This window comes from Alosa pseudoharengus, unplaced genomic scaffold (genome assembly GCF_046254945.1).
Source record: "Alosa pseudoharengus isolate Yale_2024_CS ecotype anadromous, Long Island Sound unplaced genomic scaffold, YU_APseudo_1.1 YU_APseudo_1.1_scf_5, whole genome shotgun sequence".
Taxonomy (NCBI): domain Eukaryota; kingdom Metazoa; phylum Chordata; class Actinopteri; order Clupeiformes; family Clupeidae; genus Alosa; species Alosa pseudoharengus.
Window position 1 is genome coordinate 23,889,164 of NW_027468837.1, and position 17,362 is coordinate 23,906,525.

The window sequence follows — 17,362 nt, forward strand, 5'->3', positions numbered from 1 at the left end:
CAGGGCTTAGCCATCATTACTGCGGTTAAGAGTAGTGCTAAATATGTTTATCCCAGGGTGTTTTCAAGATGTCTTTTCAGAATACGTTTGAGCAAAAAATTACATGTGGAAGAAGGGGCAGGGGTCTGTACAGGCTGAACAGGAGTACAAAAAACAACACCTGCCATTAACCTACTGCATCAGCTAGATTTAGTGAATATAGATGGCAATTCACTTGAGTATACTTAGTTTGAGTGAGAGCAAATAAGAAGTGTGCATCAATGTTTGAACACCAACGAAGGACAAGTATATAAGTATAGGTATAAGTAAGTTAAGTATACAACACAATAAATATGCAATTCCAAAATAAAAAATAAACATAATAAATACTTTTGAAAAAATGAAAAAAAATGTTTTTAATATTATGAAAACAAGGAAAAACATCCAGCGGGTCCTACCTGAAGAAGGTGTGATGCTCGATGCAAACTTTCCACAGCCTCTTGGCAGCCCTGTGATTGGGCAGCTTGAAGCCGATGGTGCTCTCAAACTGCTCATACTGCGGAAGGGACAGACAGGTCACATTTACGAAATAGCCTACTGTGAAATCCTGCAGAGAACAGTCAGAGCATCCTTGTTCGGAGAAATGCATGCGTTTTCTGCGCTGTCAATATATTGTACAACCGACATGATAGCGACATAAACGTGTAACTTCTATACTGACCAGATTTTTGCTGTAAACAAATTCAATAGGCACCGTTGCTCATCTGTCCATCATTGTATAAAGCCCACCCATGGTGAACAATGATTCAATTGGTCCACACGATTCTCAGGTTTTAATAGAGGCTTGTCAATGGAACAACTCCAGACCGAACTTCCCAACCTCACATTTTGTGGGATGGGTAAGTTCAGCATGGCCTTTCAAGCAACCAAAGCATTATTGATGGACTCCAGTGAAGTACAATGAATGTCCAGTCTCTGGCCATTAGATCTTTCAGAGCTCCACAGCTGAAAGTTTTTTTTCCCCCCTCAAATCTTTAAATGTACTAAACCCATAATCCTTCCCCGTGCTGAGTGCACTTAAGCAATTTAGAACAGCAGAACAGCAGAAACTGACGAAAGGAGAGTGCAGTGCAGAAGCATTAGCAGTGTGCTTTGAAAAATCCTCTCTTCAGTGGAGCTAAAACGTTGACATGTGTACTGTACATCTCATTGCTACAGCTAAGTGTATGAATTCTCAGGCCAAGCAGATCCCTGTTGAAGCCACTCTCCTGAACTCTCTGAACAAAGAGCAATTATGGTTAGTCTGTTACACCCCGCCTCATACTGCTATCCTGCCCCAATGTGGCAGAATCTCCAGCCAGTAGATCAGTAGATACCCTGCTACCCTGCTGAGAGCAGATACTGAGGAAAGAGGGAGGGGGTAAAAAAGCATCTCTTCAATCAGAGGGGACAAACACGGAGCGTGGCATTTATCACTCTATATTTACACTCTCTGCCCCCCCCCCCCCACCCCCTTTCATGTATCCTGGACTTGTTTGCAGCTGCGTCTGCAGTGCTAAAGAAGCGACGGTCGTATGAAAAAGAGTCCCTTTCATGGTCTCTCTCTGTGAGAGCATTGTGCCGGTGGTGAGCCGTCGGGACAGATCCGGTCTCAGTGCAGCCCAGCAAGGGTCTGCCCAAACCCACGGGCAGAAAGGACCTCTGGGAAAGGAGCCCAGATCTCCCTCTCTCGCCCATTTCCTTCACAGCAGTAGGGTAGAATGACAGAGAAAAAGAAAGAGGGGGGGGGGGGGGGGCGGAGGGGGAAGAGAGAGGGAGAGGGAGGTGCAGGACCTCTGTACTCCCCCACTGCCACCCAATTTCCTCCTCCAACATCGCTTTCAACATCATTCACTACCAGTTGCCCAAGTAAACATGTTCCACTATCACTGTAAGGGTCCATAATTTTCCTCAGTTTCCTCAAAGGACACTACCTCCAAAGAAGCCAAGCGATGACATACTTTGTTTCAGAGAAATATGATTGGTTTTGGGTGGCAGTCTCTCCCTCTCTCTCTCTCCCTCTCTCTCTTAATTAAGTTGCATTCAATGAATTCCACAGCCTCGAGCTTCATTTGAGGAGAAAGCTTTTACCGTGTCACCTCCGATCAGAGCCAAAACAATGGACATGAATTACCTCACCGGGCCGAATCTTAATGTAAAAGTTGCTCCGCTTGTAGGAGATCTTGAGGATCTTGGGCCAGGCGAATCGATTGATGCGCAGCCGGTCGCGGTATATCAGCAGTCCGTTGGCACACACGCCCAGCATGATGTCAATGCCCTCGGAGTCCTGAGGCACACAAGATGAGAAACTACTGAATTTGGTGAAATTAGCAGCTCTCTCACTTTTTGAAAAATAATCCAACTGAGTATCTACTGCCCAGTGTTTTATTGCATTGCTGCAGGGTGATGGTTGCATTATGTTTGTGTTATTTGGTGTTTTTCATTACTTTTCCAGTCTTTGCCTTCTTTATTTGTTTGTGTTTTCTTCTCTTTTCTATAATTTTTTTAACTTTATTCTGCAATGAACTACTTGGCTGTGCCCTCCTGGTTTATTCTCCTCTTTGTAACTGTACTGTGTTTTAAGTCTGTGGGCCCTGATTTAAATGCTGGGCAAAAGTGCAAAGTCAGTCTATGAGCAAAGTTCATATGCATGATCTAACGGCATTATGTGGCTTGAGGATCTGTGCTTGGGATCTTTTTCATTTAATTTGTAAATAGTTTTATTCAGCAAGCTTTTGTAAGACTTTAGACTCTTGCCCAATACTTAAATTAGGGCTTTGTATGTTAATAAGATGCACTGGCAGCATTCGAATCTCAGGTGCTGGTGATGCGCAGAAATATCAGACTTTAAAACTAGAAACCATTACCGCACACCGGTCTAATACAGTAGGAATTGTTAATTAGGAGCAAACAACACATTTTTATGTCAGCTTCTTCAAGTTGGCTCTTTAGGGCCCTGTATGTATTTAATTTTTATTTTCTTACATATCCTTGAGCCACACACACACACACACACACATTCTTTGTTATATATGTTACATGTCATCAAATGGCAAAAGCTACAAATGAATCATGCCATATGTTCCATGGCATCACAGCTCAATACCTTGGCGTGGTGAAGGTCCACTCCATACATGGACAGCTTCTTGGCGTTCTCCAGGAAGTTCAGCTCAGCCTCTGCAGGAGTCATCCCCCTGCTCAAAGTAACAATAGTCAGCATGAGTCATCACAGGCACTGGGACACACTGGTAGCCAATCAACTTAGGCTTTAATGACCCACACCTGGCCATGCAGGTCTATAAACACTGCAAAATGGATCCAAGAGAGGATTTATGTGGCAAGGGCTCTAAGCCATGGTGAAATAAAAATAAGTAATTGCTGTGAGACAAGGCAGCAGGGCACTAAATTTAAGGGCAGTTTCAGAGCTACAGAGTTACTTAGAAGTCAGGCTACACAAAAGCTCCTGTTTTATCCCTGAGGGAGATTTACTTTGTTTAGAAGAGACCCCTTTATAATGAATACTGCTATAAATGTAATTATAGTCAAAACATAATTCTGGTATTAATTATTTGTGTTCTGCTGCAATTCACTTGTGAGCATGTTTTCTTCATTTCTTCAACTGCCTTTGGTTTCCTTTTAAATGTACTGGTATCAGTGTTTACGCTTTAAGAAGCACTATGCAACAATTTTAGGAAAAATGACCTTAATTATGCAGGTTGAGAGTCGTTCTGATGGTTCTACAACACTTTCTGGGTCGTTTGGTGGGTGCTTCGTCTCCCCCTATCGCTTCTCCACGGAAAAAAAACGAATATGCAACTTTCTGGACCCGGTCCGGGTAAATCCGGATGTGACTCAGCGGAAGTATCCAATCGCACCTCGAAAATGTAGTCAGATTGTAGTTTCAAAGAAGACTGCAAAACGGACACCGACTTAGCTTTGTTGCTGTTGAAATTGTAAGTAGCCTATTGGGTGAACTTCGTGTTTGTAATGTGGTTTGATAGTCTCATAAACAATGTCTTTGCTCGACCGTTTTATTGTGAGCCCTGTATGTGTTTAGCTTGGTTTCTTGATGGCTAGCTTGCTAGCTAGTGGGGATTTAGCGTAGCAGTCACTTGCTACCGAAGCTGCAGGGGGAGCTGTGTAGTGAAAAATGTGAGCCCAAATCCTGCGAAAACCCAGAAACAGCGAAGGAATAACCCAACCTGCATAGTGCTTCTTTAAGGTCTTGCCCATAGTGTTAAATGAGCAAGTTGATTTGACCTAGTTATTAAATTAGCTGTAGTTAGCCATACCATTTTGCACTAAGCCCATCATTTTTATTAGGGCCCATGGACTATTATTAATATTTTCATGTAAATAAAATACAAAAAATGTTATATTTTTGAGTCGTTATATAGCTACTTTTATATAGCTACAATAAATTAACTTAAGGATCTGTCAAAGCCTGCACAGTCAACGTTATACATAGATTTACATTAGGTTTATTAGTCCAATGTTACCGCTGTTCTGCATGGTATTTTCTGAAAGCCTCATTGAGAAACCACTGTCATCAAAGTGGAGAGTAAGTTCAAAATGATCACTGATTGTGTTAGCTGTTCATTGACACTTTCAGGACTCCCACCCCTGTCAAGTAGGCCCTACAGAGGTGAAGCGCAGGGCCGCGTTTGTGCATTGGGCAAAGGGGCTGCTGCCCCGGGCCCCGGCGCGGGACATTTAAAAAAGAAAACAAATGTCTTATCGTCACCTGTCTTTCCCCTTATCAATGCATGATATCACAGACAACAATGGCTTCGCATGAGACAATTAGGAAATATGAAAGCGGAGCTCGAAAAAAGAGAGAGCGGCAGCCAGACGTTCTCAGTAAGGCGCGCCAAAACCACGGCCGTACCCAAGTACGCACTGTGCGTATCATCAGGCTACTCGAGAGAGAATTGCCCGTGTGTGTGTTCACACCAAATAGGCCTAGGCTACCATAACTTCCCAACTCTGCACAGTATTCCATTAACTGCATGACAGTAGGCTATTTACAATTTTCTGTAAAGTAAGTTTGTAAACACGTTATCAAAATCAACTTAATGCAGAACTATGCACGCGCGCACCTTTTGTTTCAGCGGGAGAGCCTACTTACGCATGCTACAGAAGTTGTCGGCTAGCTTGTTGTTTTCTATTACTTTCTATGCTGGTTATCAGCACACAATGTTATAAGCTAATTCATTAACTCGAGACTCATCATGGATATAACACGTTTTTTAAACAACGAAAACAGAAAGGATGGAGACAGCAAAGCGAGAGGAGTTATTTCAAATGGGCAAGCCGCAAGCACAAGGTAGGCAAGATTATTGTGATTGTCAAAATGGCTAGCATTACCGCTGTTTAAAGCCATACGTGAACGTGGCTTTCGCTAGAACAAAACTAAAGGTAACTTAGCCTTTATAGGGCTATACAAAGTTGTCCAAATAAATAGGTCGTTGTTAGGCGTTGTTGTAAAGATATTGCATGTGGATGTCATTAGCCTACTATGTAGACTACTTTTTAACTGACCAATACAGGAACCTAACCGGGACAAATATTATCAAAGCGTTGAAAGTTAGGTGGGTGTGTGCGTACCATCGCATTCATTCCTGCAGGCGCCTTGTCCACTTTTTTCAAAACGAGGATCAACATAGTAAAGTCCACGTCCACCCCTGTCCCTGACAACGTTACCGTTATCGGCTCCAACACCCCCCTTGTTTGTATTTGATGTGACTGGGCTGTGTGTGTGCGCTAGACTGCGTGTTTCAATGTATTTGACGTCGTGGCTGGCTAGGGCTGTGTGTTAACAATGTATCAAGATGTGGCTGTGTGCGTGCGCGCCAAACTCTAGGCTACAATGTTTCATGAGTTCGGGAGTTGCACATTTTAGGCTGACCTGGGTACTGACAGTTTTTTTCAAGCCTTAGTTTAAGTAATTCATTGATGGTAATAATATAATATTTCATGGTTGATTTTTTTTGTGCATTGCCCCATGTTTGTAGATTAGGCCTACTTGTTTTTTGTATGTTGGTACAATTGTATGTTGGTTAACAGTTCCACAATATAAATGCAAATTTCATTTTTACATTATCTGTCATAATTTAATTGCCTCTCTCTCTCTCTGTCTTATGTATATTGATAATAATAATAATAGTAATATATATTGAAAAAAAATGGGGGGGCCTCGGGGAGGTCTCTGCCCCGGGCCCCAGATGACCTTAACCTGGCCCTGGTGAAGCGTCATGTTGTCCATGTGATGCGTTTCTTCACCTGTAGTTTCTATGCAGCTCCATCACCCTCTCCTCCAGCTCCCGCGTCTGGTTGGGGGCGAAGCGGAATTCACTGACGTAGTCGGAGCTGTGCTCGTCATGGTCGAAGTCGCCCAGCTCCGCCTGAACCGTGTAGGAGCCCAGCAGTGCGTGTGTGACGAAGGAGCATGGCAGCCGACCAGAGAGGATGTCATCTCTCAGCTGCAGACACAGGTAATATCTGTAGAGAGAGAGAGAGAGAGAGAGAGAGAGAGATGAAGAAAATAATGAGAGATAGAATGATCAAGACAGCAGTGAAGAAAAAAAAATGTGAGTGAGACAAAGAGAGAGAGAAAGAGAAAGACAAAGAACCAGAGTGAGAGACATAGGCAGAGAAAATAGAGATATGGCAGAGAGAGAGAGAGAGAGAGAGAGAGAAAGATGGTGAGATGATAGTGGCACAAAAAGAGACAGGGGCAGAGAGATAGATAAAGCCCGAAAGAGATTGCTCATTGAGGTGATTAGAAAAAACCAAATGATAATTACACAGCCAATTTTCCTCTAGGTGCTCCCCTAACTCAAGTCAATCAAGTGTGATAATGAAACAGCGCAGTGGAAGTAAACAAAGGAGCAGGTAATCACTGCCACATACCAACACAGCGAAGTAGAAAAGCCCCCGCATCCAAAACACTAGCGGCGCTACACTCCATAACCTTTGTTCTAAGCAGCACTGTCACGTTGTAGACTCAAAATGGCTGTTTCTCTGCCATGTAGCGAGGGTGTACTAACATGGGGGCCGATCCCCACGGCTGCTAATGTCAGTGAAGAAAGTTAGGACCATTCCAAGGGGCCCTCGTAAAACACAATGGCTAACATTTTAATTATTTTTGGGGGAGCTATATTATATTCTCTTATGTCTCATTTCAAGTGGCGCCCCAGCCTACAAGGTGTCAGGGATTGAGTTCCAGACACTGCACAGCTTTGTACCTGCTGGCCTACGTTACACATACCTGGTGATGTCCTCAATGAGCTGTGCAGGGTCTGGCGGGTAGAATTTAACCGCAAAGGAAAACTGCCAGGGCGAGGCTGCAGACAGACAGACAGACAGACAGACAGACAGACAGGGTAAGGTTATGGGGCCTCTTGTAATGGAGCTGGGCGACAGTGAAGCCGACGCAACACAGCCACCTGACAAACAGTAAAAGGGTCTGGTGAGAGATTCATGGGTGTGGGAGCCTGTGGCTCCTTATTACAGGGAAGGTCACTCCGAATGAGATTCTTTTAAAAAACACACCAGCTGGTCTAGGGTTGGCCTCTCAATCTCACACACAAGTCCTCGCAAAAACAAGCAGGGAATGCTGGGAAAGACATTATTTGTTCTGTATGGTGGGTGAGTAGGAGTAGTTGTGAAAATGATGATCTGTGTGTGTGTGTGTGTGTGTGTGTGTGTGTGTGTGTGCATACTGTACATATTTTGACACAGCATTATAGTACCAAATGGAACAAATGTGAGCGTCTTGGGTGTGTTGTCAGTTGTAAATGTGTGTGTTATGGTACCAACTATATGAACGCCCTCACAACATGTAAAAACTTGTAGGACTGTGGCTGATCACAGCAGGTGCTGGTGTTCATTAAGGAGTGCTCTGGTGTGTGCATACAAGCAAGTCTTCACGCGTGTTCCTCTATGAGTGTGTGTGTGTGTATGTGTGTGTGTGTGTGTGTGTATGTGTGTGTGTTGTAAGGCATGTTGTGGGCTCTCAAGGCACACTCACTGCGCATCTGTTTCTTGATTTCTTTGGAAGGGTCCAACCAGTTCTGCAACACAAAAAAGAGATACGCACTTCACACAGGTTTCAAAGAAACAACACCAGGCACAGCTAACCACACCCCCCCCCCCCCACACACACACACACACACATACACATACACACATATACATGTACACACACACACACTGAAGACTCACTATGAGTCACACAGACACAGTCTCTAATTACTGACAGTGTTGCCACCACCATGTGCTTTAAGAGAAAGGAGAAGAGGGAACCAGGCCTTGCAGAACTGAGACTTTGAGCAGGGGAAAGAAGGTGCGATATTACAGTGCATGTTTAACAACAGCGCAGCTTTAATCAGATGGTACCATATTAGACTCTCTGTAGGAGGACGCGTGTCATGAGAGAGACAGGAGGGGAAGGGAGAATTATTTTAAGAACTAACTGCTTGTCTGGATGAGTTCTTTAATAAGGTTAGCAACTCACAGAGTTGCGTGTGCGTGTGTAAGTGTGTGTGTGTGAATGTATGTGTGTTTGAGCCTGCATACGAACGTGTTTCTTCTCCCTCTTTGATAAGAATTTCGTGTTGCCTGGTGGGCCCCAGAGGCCGTCAGCGAGCTCTGTCCGGGATAGACGGGAAAAATAAAAGTGTTTCCAAAACGGCTGGCAATTACTTAGGCAATGTTGGCGCTAGTCTCACAGCATAAAAGTGCAGAGCACAACACAGCGGAGAGGCTTATGAATCCAGCAGGGTTTTACAGCAGATTGAGTCACATCAAGCGGCTCGTAATGTCTGGAAGGAGACAGCCGGTACGCGTGCTGACAGACTAGGGTTGAGCGAGAGGGTCTTCTCTGCTTTACCTCAGTTCCCCTTCATCTCTCGTCTCTTTGAATGTACTGTATGTCACACATACAGTATAACATGAATGCTCACTCGCAGAACTGCTGGCATAACGGGCTCTGTTCTCACCAAATCGCAATATCTGAGATAGGATTTCACAGAGGAAAAACTGAATAGGAATCGAAAGACACTTGAATGTCTCCAGGGTGGAACAGAACGAAAGTCTGTTTTAAAAGCCCAAATGTGGTGGGGGAAAAGTCAGCTACCATACATCCTGTTTGGATCACTGTCGAAAACAGGAAACAACTAAAAACAGCATACCAGTAGAGGACTTGAGCAGTATTTCATCAGCTTGAATTAAGTCCCCATAATACAAAATTGAAAACACCGTCTTGTGCATAAGCGACCTGGAACCTCCAGCTCAATCAAAATGTTAAATAGCCTAATGAGTGAACAGCCAGTCTTATCTGCCGGGTCTTGCTGGTTAGCGGCCAAGCCAAAGAGTGCTCAATTATCCCCGGGCCTGGGAGCTTTTGTTATTTCCCCTCTGTGTGTCGTACTGACAGGACGAGTACAGATTGCTGCACCACTATCTCCTGCAGCACAGTCATAGCTCACCAAGCAATAACCAGCGCTTGGCGAGAAAAAAATAAAGTGTTTCCCTGCAGACGGTGTGAGGATAATATCTTAGAGGAGAGGGGTGGAGAGGGGAGGGTGGGGTGGAGGGGGTAAGGGAGTGGGAGAAGTCTCCAGGATGACATTTCAATCTCATCCGCTTGGCTTAAGGTCAGAGCGGTGCTTGGGCAGCGCTCTGGCCAGCTGATAAAATGGCTTGTTTTCCCAATGGGAGGGTCTTGCCGGTACACAGAGGTACCGGAGCTTGCCGAGATTAACGCGCCGATGCAAAGCCCTTCTCTCTGTCGTCTGCTGTGTCAGTAAAAGTTATGTCGGGCCGGGTGGCATATCCAAGGACAATGCCTGTAAAAACGCGTCTGTTTTCATGTGACACAACAGCCTCCCTTTTGACAAACTGTTACACGCCCATAAACTCCATAAACTCATCAATGCAAAGCTTTGCAAGAATGTTGTCTCATGTTCAGCTGCTTCACAATCAGTTTACACTAGCAATCGTCAAATCCTCGAGACTGTAGACACACTAGGCCTACTCGCCTGAGACAACGCTGAGGCATACAGCCCTCCTACTGAAACCCACAACACGAGCCAACTTGCACTAACCCCATTCAGCATCAGACTGAAAAACAAATCTTCGCCTCTGGTGTAATTATACCAGGATTACCCTACTCCACTACAATTAGCCTGTCCGGTTCCGATTTAACACCAAACAAGGAACACAATGCACACAAAGGTCTTTTTGATGCGTGACACACTTACAAGCAGAGAGGAGAGGATTAGGAGGTACTGTGGTGTTTTTTTCCCCAGACCCTTCATTACCGTAATGATGGCTTTAAACCCCCCTCTGACATAAACGTCCCTGTTTAAAGAATGCCGCCTATAGAATGGCATGTAAAGCAAGGTCAAGAAAGTATTGTCCTGCTTATCAGGGCTTATTACCGGTTACACATCTAAGTACAAAACACAATAAACCACTGAGCTACTGTACTATCATTCAAGATAATAATTTACATGTTAGGGGAAACTGGACAGGTACATAATGTGATTGGTTAGTATGCTGTCTTCTGCAGCAGGAGTTATGTCATTGAACAGTAAAGTATGCTGTAATAACTCCTCCATGTTTCCTTTAAACTTGCCAGGGATGTGTGCCATTGGAAAAACAAATAGCCTACCATACTGTATGACGTGACTGTATAAAATCCCATCTTTCAGAAAATACTAAATTTGCACAATCATGCATGACTAACAAACAAATGTATTCATTCATCGTCATTCCCTCTCATTTTGAAAAACACATCACTCTCCTAAATCCAATCTGCAGAGGCACATTATACAGCATAAGAACAAGTCCCCCTTCTCTCCACAGACTGTGTGGGCTGGTGCACTAGTGCATTAGCATGGTGCTTACAGAGCTGCTGCCGCTGTCTCTGTAGTATTCAAATGAACCCTTTCAATCAGGTTTCATCATCACCGTGATGTAACTGGATTCACATTTCTCGGTTTTTTTTACCCCTCCCACTTTCAGCACACATCAGAGCAGCGGATTTCAGGTGCCAGCAACAAAAGGTTGTAATTCAATCATAAACTGTTACGTAATACTTTCATTCCACTTCATGCTTCCCTTTTGTTGCAACTGCAAATGGATTTTTTCACACGCATCAATAACCATGCTATATTATTCCATGGATTTAGACATGGAGTAGTCAAAGTAAAGCTTGAACTGGTGTGCACATTTATACCAATGATGTTGATACTTCTCATAATAATAATAAATGCTGAACACTGATGCTAAAATTCATATGATGACAGTGACACTAATACACTGTTATATCTGTAGTATTACTGTACCTATATGGCAGCACCACAAATAATAATAATAATTAATACGAATACATTAATAATATAAAAATATAAAAATAATAATAGTAATAGTATAGTAAATACCATAAGAATAAAACTGGTTTAAAACTATCCCAGACATAGCCCCATCACAACCCCATGCCTTACCTTTTGACTATCTGCGTCACTGAAGATGAGTCCGAAATAGTCCTTCTCCAGCAGGTTCAGGTGCTCACACATCATGTTCACTAAAGCCTGTCCACGGGAGTTCTTCTACAGAAACACAGAAACACAAATTTAGCTATTACTGTGCGCTAAGTGTCAACATACTGTGTAGTCTATTGAATAATGGATAGGATTCAACAATTGGGGTTGGGACACTCCCTTACTTGGACAGAGGATCCATCCATCCAAGATGTGGCATACTGATTAAAACGCATACTGTACATCATTTAAAGCTGAGTGGCACAAAGGTTTTTTGTTGTTGTTGTCACTATGCATGCTTTTTTTTAAGTGTATTTTTTGGGCTTTTTTGCCTTTATTTGGACAGGACAGTGGAGAGTGACAGGAAGCAAGAGGGAGAGAGAGATGGGGTGGGATCGGGAAATGACCGCAGGTCGGATTCGAACCTGGGTCCCCATGGGCATTCGGACCCGTATATGGTACGGGCGCTGTAGCCTGCTGCGCCACAGCGCCCCCAACTATGCATGCTGCTACAGCGCCCCCAACTATGCATGCTTTTAAGATTGTTAAAGGTTGCATAAGGTTTCTGTGTAAAATAATGCATTATGAAGTTAAAGATGTTTAATGAAATGTTTTAAAAGCATTTTATGTGTAGAAGTCCCCACGTTTTATGTACACATTACACTAATAGCATATGCAAATAGACCGTTCTCAAACAACTGCAAACCAATGGCTAAGCACAATTTGAAACAAGTCATTTATTTTATCTGATGATGGCACAATAAATTGTCTGATTAAGTCACTTCCTGCTTCTGTCATGATGAATGTACTTTATCTTTCCTGTAGGCACATAAAGATAACACAAAGCCAGCATTTTTTTTATTTCTCATCCTTTCTTTTTCTCTCTCTCCTCTCTCAAACACACACACACACACACGCACACACACACAAGGGACCACATTTCTGTTTGTGATGGCAAGAAATGTTTGAGTGCATCTCCCATGGTGACTCCACAAGATGTCTCAATAAAAAAAGACTGTCAACAAATTGCAAGTTACTACAGTGGGTCCCATATGACAAAGGAGGTCACCAGTCACTGCCTATCTATGTACATGGGACGCCTGGACAGGCCCTTCCCTCTTCACCAGCTGGTCTCCTTGGTGACAGTGAGGCAGAACAACCCGTTGCCCAGGCAACAACAGGGCGTTAGCTCTGATTTACTTGCAATGTCTGTCTCTCTTTCCCTTTTTCTCTCTCAATGGGAGCCTGTCAGTGATGTTTCCGCCTTTTGATTACAGAAAAGACAGGAAAAAAGATGGGGAAAAGAGACTCATCTAATACAGAGATTCTTGTGAGCAGCTGGAACTTTGGGGAAGTTTACACTTTTTACTGTGCCACTTCAGAAGTAATTAGCTCCGCTGTCAGATCTCCGGATCTGAAGTAATTGAGCCCCTGGAGCGCAGCACCACATGTGGTCTCATCTGCGGTTCATCTCTCATTTAAACCCGTCCCCGGCAGAACGCATGCAACAATCGGAGCGCCAGCGCGCCACGTTCCCTCTGGTTCCCTCGCGCCCCTAACCTGGCACCTGTGTAGGTGTGCTCTTCCATCCCCGCGGAGCGCATTGTTTACGTGTACATGTACAAAAAAAAGAATGTGCTAAAATTACACAGCAGGCTTTCTCTGCACCAGTATTCAATGCCACTCCACTTCCCAGTAACTCCCAGCAACCCCTAGGGGACAGGGAGGGCGAGGGACCAGCGGCCGTGTCAAGAGAGAGCCAATTAACCCCTGCCTCCGACGCCTGCCTGCCTATTTCCGCTCCTCCTCCTCCTTCTCCAGTGGAAGTTGACATAAAGTGCGGCCTGTTTTCTCTCTCTACTCCCCCTCCCAACTCCTTCTCCCCTTTGTGTGGCTATTATGTGCTCTGAGGGGAGAGGATTGGCGGGGGGGTGCATTACTGGGGTGTAGAATCTAACCCCATAATTAACACTTAAATCACGGAGCGAGGAGCTTTACAGAGCCTCAGTCGGTCTGCTTAGAGAGATTTAATAGTCAATATGTGTTATGTGTGTGACCAGACAACTAAAAGGTCTGCTTCTTCATCTGCATGTCAGGGTGAGCCTGCCAAGAAAAAGCATGGATATACAGACACTATGTCTTCTACATTAGACAAGGGTACAAGAATTATGGGGTAAAAACTGACATACTTATGGTTGGGAAAGGCCTTTATCTCTTTTACAACCACTTGCATATTACAATAATAATTCAAAATAATACTAAAATATGCCACTGGATTTTCTAGGCATTAGTGCGTTTGCTAACTTTGTCCTACCTCTAACTGAGCTTGCCTTCTTGTGCTTCTAGAGCAACATTTAATTTGTATCCAGGTCAATCAACAAACACAGTGGACAATAAAAGCCCAGCAACAAACATACAATGAACGCTGAGATTACCAGGGCCTAAGACCCTGCAGCGGCGCTAAGCTATCCTGCCTAACATTCCATTCACACTGGCTAACAGCACACCGATTCATTCTCAAGCATGTGTCCTTAGTGCAACCAGTAGTAAACTGCTATTCTATTTTCCACTTGACTGAGCCCAGGTTGAGGCATGTAACAAGTACAGATTTCTCATCTCAGGGTCACACGCTTCGAAGAGGAGTATTTGACGGTGTCAAGAAAGAGAGGGAAAGAGAGAGGGAGAGAAAGAGAGAGAGAGAGTGACATATCTCAGGGCGAAATGCTTTTTCAATCTGGTCTTGCCATCTTCTTCACAGAACAGGGAGTTAAGAGAATGGGACGGAGAGTGCCATAAGCGGAGAGAGGGAGAGGGATGCACACAGAGCAAATAACAGAGATAGTGAGTGAGAGACACAAGGGGAAGGAAGGAAGGAGAGGAGGAGAAGGAAGGTGAGCAAAGGGAGAGACACACGAGAGGCAGGATCTCAACAGATTGAGATGTAAAGTGAGATGAAATAGGATGAGCAAAAACGCAAAAAAACGAAGGAAAAAGAGAAAGAGGAGAGATGGAGAGAGAGGACAGAGTGAAAAAGAGAATGCGCTCCAGTCATCCGGTAAGAGGCCACTGTGACACAGATGAGCCAGCGAGAGCCGTCTGATTTCATCGGTCACTCCAGCTATGCCAGGGAGGCTGCAGCCAAACCAAATCACTACGGCTCACATCCGACTCCAGAAACAACCAGACGATGTCCGAACGTATCACGGACACTTGGACACTAAAGCCAACCAAACCAAACCAAACCAAACTGGGCTTCACCAGCAGCTACTGTAACCGCAATCACCCACAAACATTTTTTTTTAGAGCTAGACCTGAGACAACATCATGACAGCCCACAACCAGGTGAAATTTCAGCTCACGAGGATATGCTGAAATGTTGAATATTAACTATACTGCTCATAACTGTGCTTTTGGTATTCAGTGTAACAGATTTAAAATGTCTTTTGACAGTTGGCAGATTTGTAAATGGGGAGGAATTACAAAGAGAATCATAATATAAGACAACACAATTTGTGATTGTGACATCAACTGTAACAACAAAAATACTTCAATTTAGATTCCTCCAAGCCTTCCTTGATTAAAAAATCAACACAAACAATATGACAGCAGGCTTGTTCTGTGAAGCAAATCGGGATACTGCTGTGATCTTGAAGTTCCTCTTATTCAATCAACTTGCTCGAGTTGCCAATCAAGTGTAGGTGGTCACAAGTTCTGTGCAGAGACGCCAACACAACACTGCAAAAAATTAAATCTGACCAAGTGTTATTAATCTTATAATAAGATAAAAAAAAATCTATTTGGTATTGTTTTTAGTAGGAAAAGACACTTACCTACTGTAGCGCCCTCTTGAAAGATCATTTTGATTAATTTAAGAAGACTTTGACTTATTTTAAAGCAACACCAAATAGTTTTTTGTACCTTAAAATAATGTTTCCAAAATCGTTTCAGTGGTTCATCAACTCGTAACAGGGTGAACGGCACTTCTGCTTTCGCTTCGCGGCCCTCTATCGGCTATAACCGCACTATGTAAGTTTGCCAGATCGGGTAGCGGATCTGTAGTTCGATGGAATGAGACATAAGAAACTACAAATTTGACTTGCATCTGATACATCGTACTTTCATAAAATCGTGCAACATATTCTACCTTGTCTGTGGACATCGTTATTTCCAAAGCCGGTGCTGGATAAACAAATAGTGCATGCGACAGAGGAAAAGTTCTTTGGTGTTGCTTTAAGGAGTTTTATCAAGACAAATTTACTTAACACACTGGCAGACAAATTTGCTTGTTTTAGGACAAATTTGCTTAATGCACTGCCAGAAAAATTTGCTTGTTTTCAGGATGAGATGTCTTAAAATAAGTCAAACTTTTCTTAAATTAAAGGAACCGTATGTAAGATTGTGGCCAAAACTGGTACTACAATCACTTTCGAATTACTGTAGAGCGGTGTATCCCCTCCCCCTCCCCTCTGACTGGCAGAGCTGGCAACCCGGATGCCGAAACACTACTGATTTTGTGATTAGTAGATAGAGTAGGTGGAGGGTGGCGCATCAGGCCAAAACACAACATGACAACATCAACATCAGTTGAGGGCTGCAACTTCACTTTTTAAATGACAATATCCTGGCCGGACTACTGTTTTCAGTGATATAAGTATTTGAAATGAACATGATTTCTTAATGTCTAGTGACATATAAGGGCAATTTTATGATTAATTGAAATACATTTCTTACATACGGTTCCTTTAAGTCAAATGATTTCACGAGAAAGCGCTAGGTAAGTCTCTTTATACTGAAAACAATACAAACTAGTTTTTTATCTTGATATAAGATTATTAATCTTGGTTAGATTTTATTAGATAAGCAGTTTTTGCAGTGAAGTGGCCTTTCCAGCCAGCCAATCAGACACTGCCAGTATTCCTCCTACTTGAATCAGGAACCACTGGCAGATTGGCCCAAGATGCAAGCTAAGCCAATGCTCAGAAAGGGCATTCTAGCGAGCTGTCAAGCAGATGTGACGTTACTTTTCTTGCTGTATCCCTTCCTGTGAGGATGTAAGGGGGCACGAGTTAAGGATCCTTAAAATGTCTTCCTCGCCCCTTTTAAGACTCGTCCAGTGTGTCTAGCAAACGGGCTGAACTGTTGACTCAGGGGCTGCCGAGCGGTAAGCTCACACAGTGCACAGCACGCAGCAAGTCTGCCCTGCTCCAGCTGAGTTGTTTTGTTTCAATCAGCGTTATCAACCAGCTGCAGCCTCCCTCGTGCATTAAGGCATCAAAGACACTGCTGAGAAGGACTGCTGGCCTTCAACAACCAGTGGACAGACCCGGGGAAAAATGTTCATTTAGTGTTGAACAGGGGGAGGGAGCAGAGGATGGGGTGGTGGATTGGGGCAGGGTGCGTAGGGATAGGGTGCGACTCAGCAGGAGACTGTTGATTTATATTATTGACAGGCTGATTTAAAGGTCCCTGTGGTCTATAAAAGGGAAATGCTGTGCAAGATGAAAAAGATGGGGGTTGTGGTGTGGGGGAGGTGTTGTAATGTTCTGTGATGTGAGGCGAGGTCCAACTGCACTTACTTCAATGGCGCCTTCATACTCAGAGCTGTCCAACAGAGTCACCTTGAAGGGAGCTGTCTTGGACCGCTTGCCAGTTTTCTGTGGGGACTTTGCCATTTTGCCAGGAGTTGTCCTCTCTGAGGCATCATCCCGGTGGTCGTCGAGAAGTTTGCTATCCTGGTCCTTTTATGACAGCAGGGAACAGTGAGGCGATATACTACAGAGTTATTATCCATTCAA

At 43.8% G+C, this 17,362-nt stretch overlaps 1 protein-coding gene across 7 annotated transcripts in view; it reads right to left on the reverse strand.

Moving 5' to 3' along the window:
• Nucleotides 1-17,362, reverse strand: part of LOC143104269 (band 4.1-like protein 1) — a 102,287-nt gene that overhangs the window by 29,662 nt on the left and 55,263 nt on the right. For all 7 annotated transcript variants that reach the window (XM_076268262.1, XM_076268260.1, XM_076268259.1 and 4 more), the window contains exons 3-10: nucleotides 17,144-17,305; nucleotides 11,532-11,636; nucleotides 8,051-8,093; nucleotides 7,289-7,364; nucleotides 6,301-6,519; nucleotides 3,125-3,212; nucleotides 2,153-2,305; nucleotides 438-535 (exon numbers count right to left, since the gene is read on the reverse strand). In XM_076268262.1, the coding sequence (XP_076124377.1) occupies nucleotides 438-535; nucleotides 2,153-2,305; nucleotides 3,125-3,212; nucleotides 6,301-6,519; nucleotides 7,289-7,364; nucleotides 8,051-8,093; nucleotides 11,532-11,636; nucleotides 17,144-17,305 (944 nt within the window). The remainder of the gene's footprint in view (nucleotides 1-437; nucleotides 536-2,152; nucleotides 2,306-3,124; nucleotides 3,213-6,300; nucleotides 6,520-7,288; nucleotides 7,365-8,050; nucleotides 8,094-11,531; nucleotides 11,637-17,143; nucleotides 17,306-17,362) is intronic.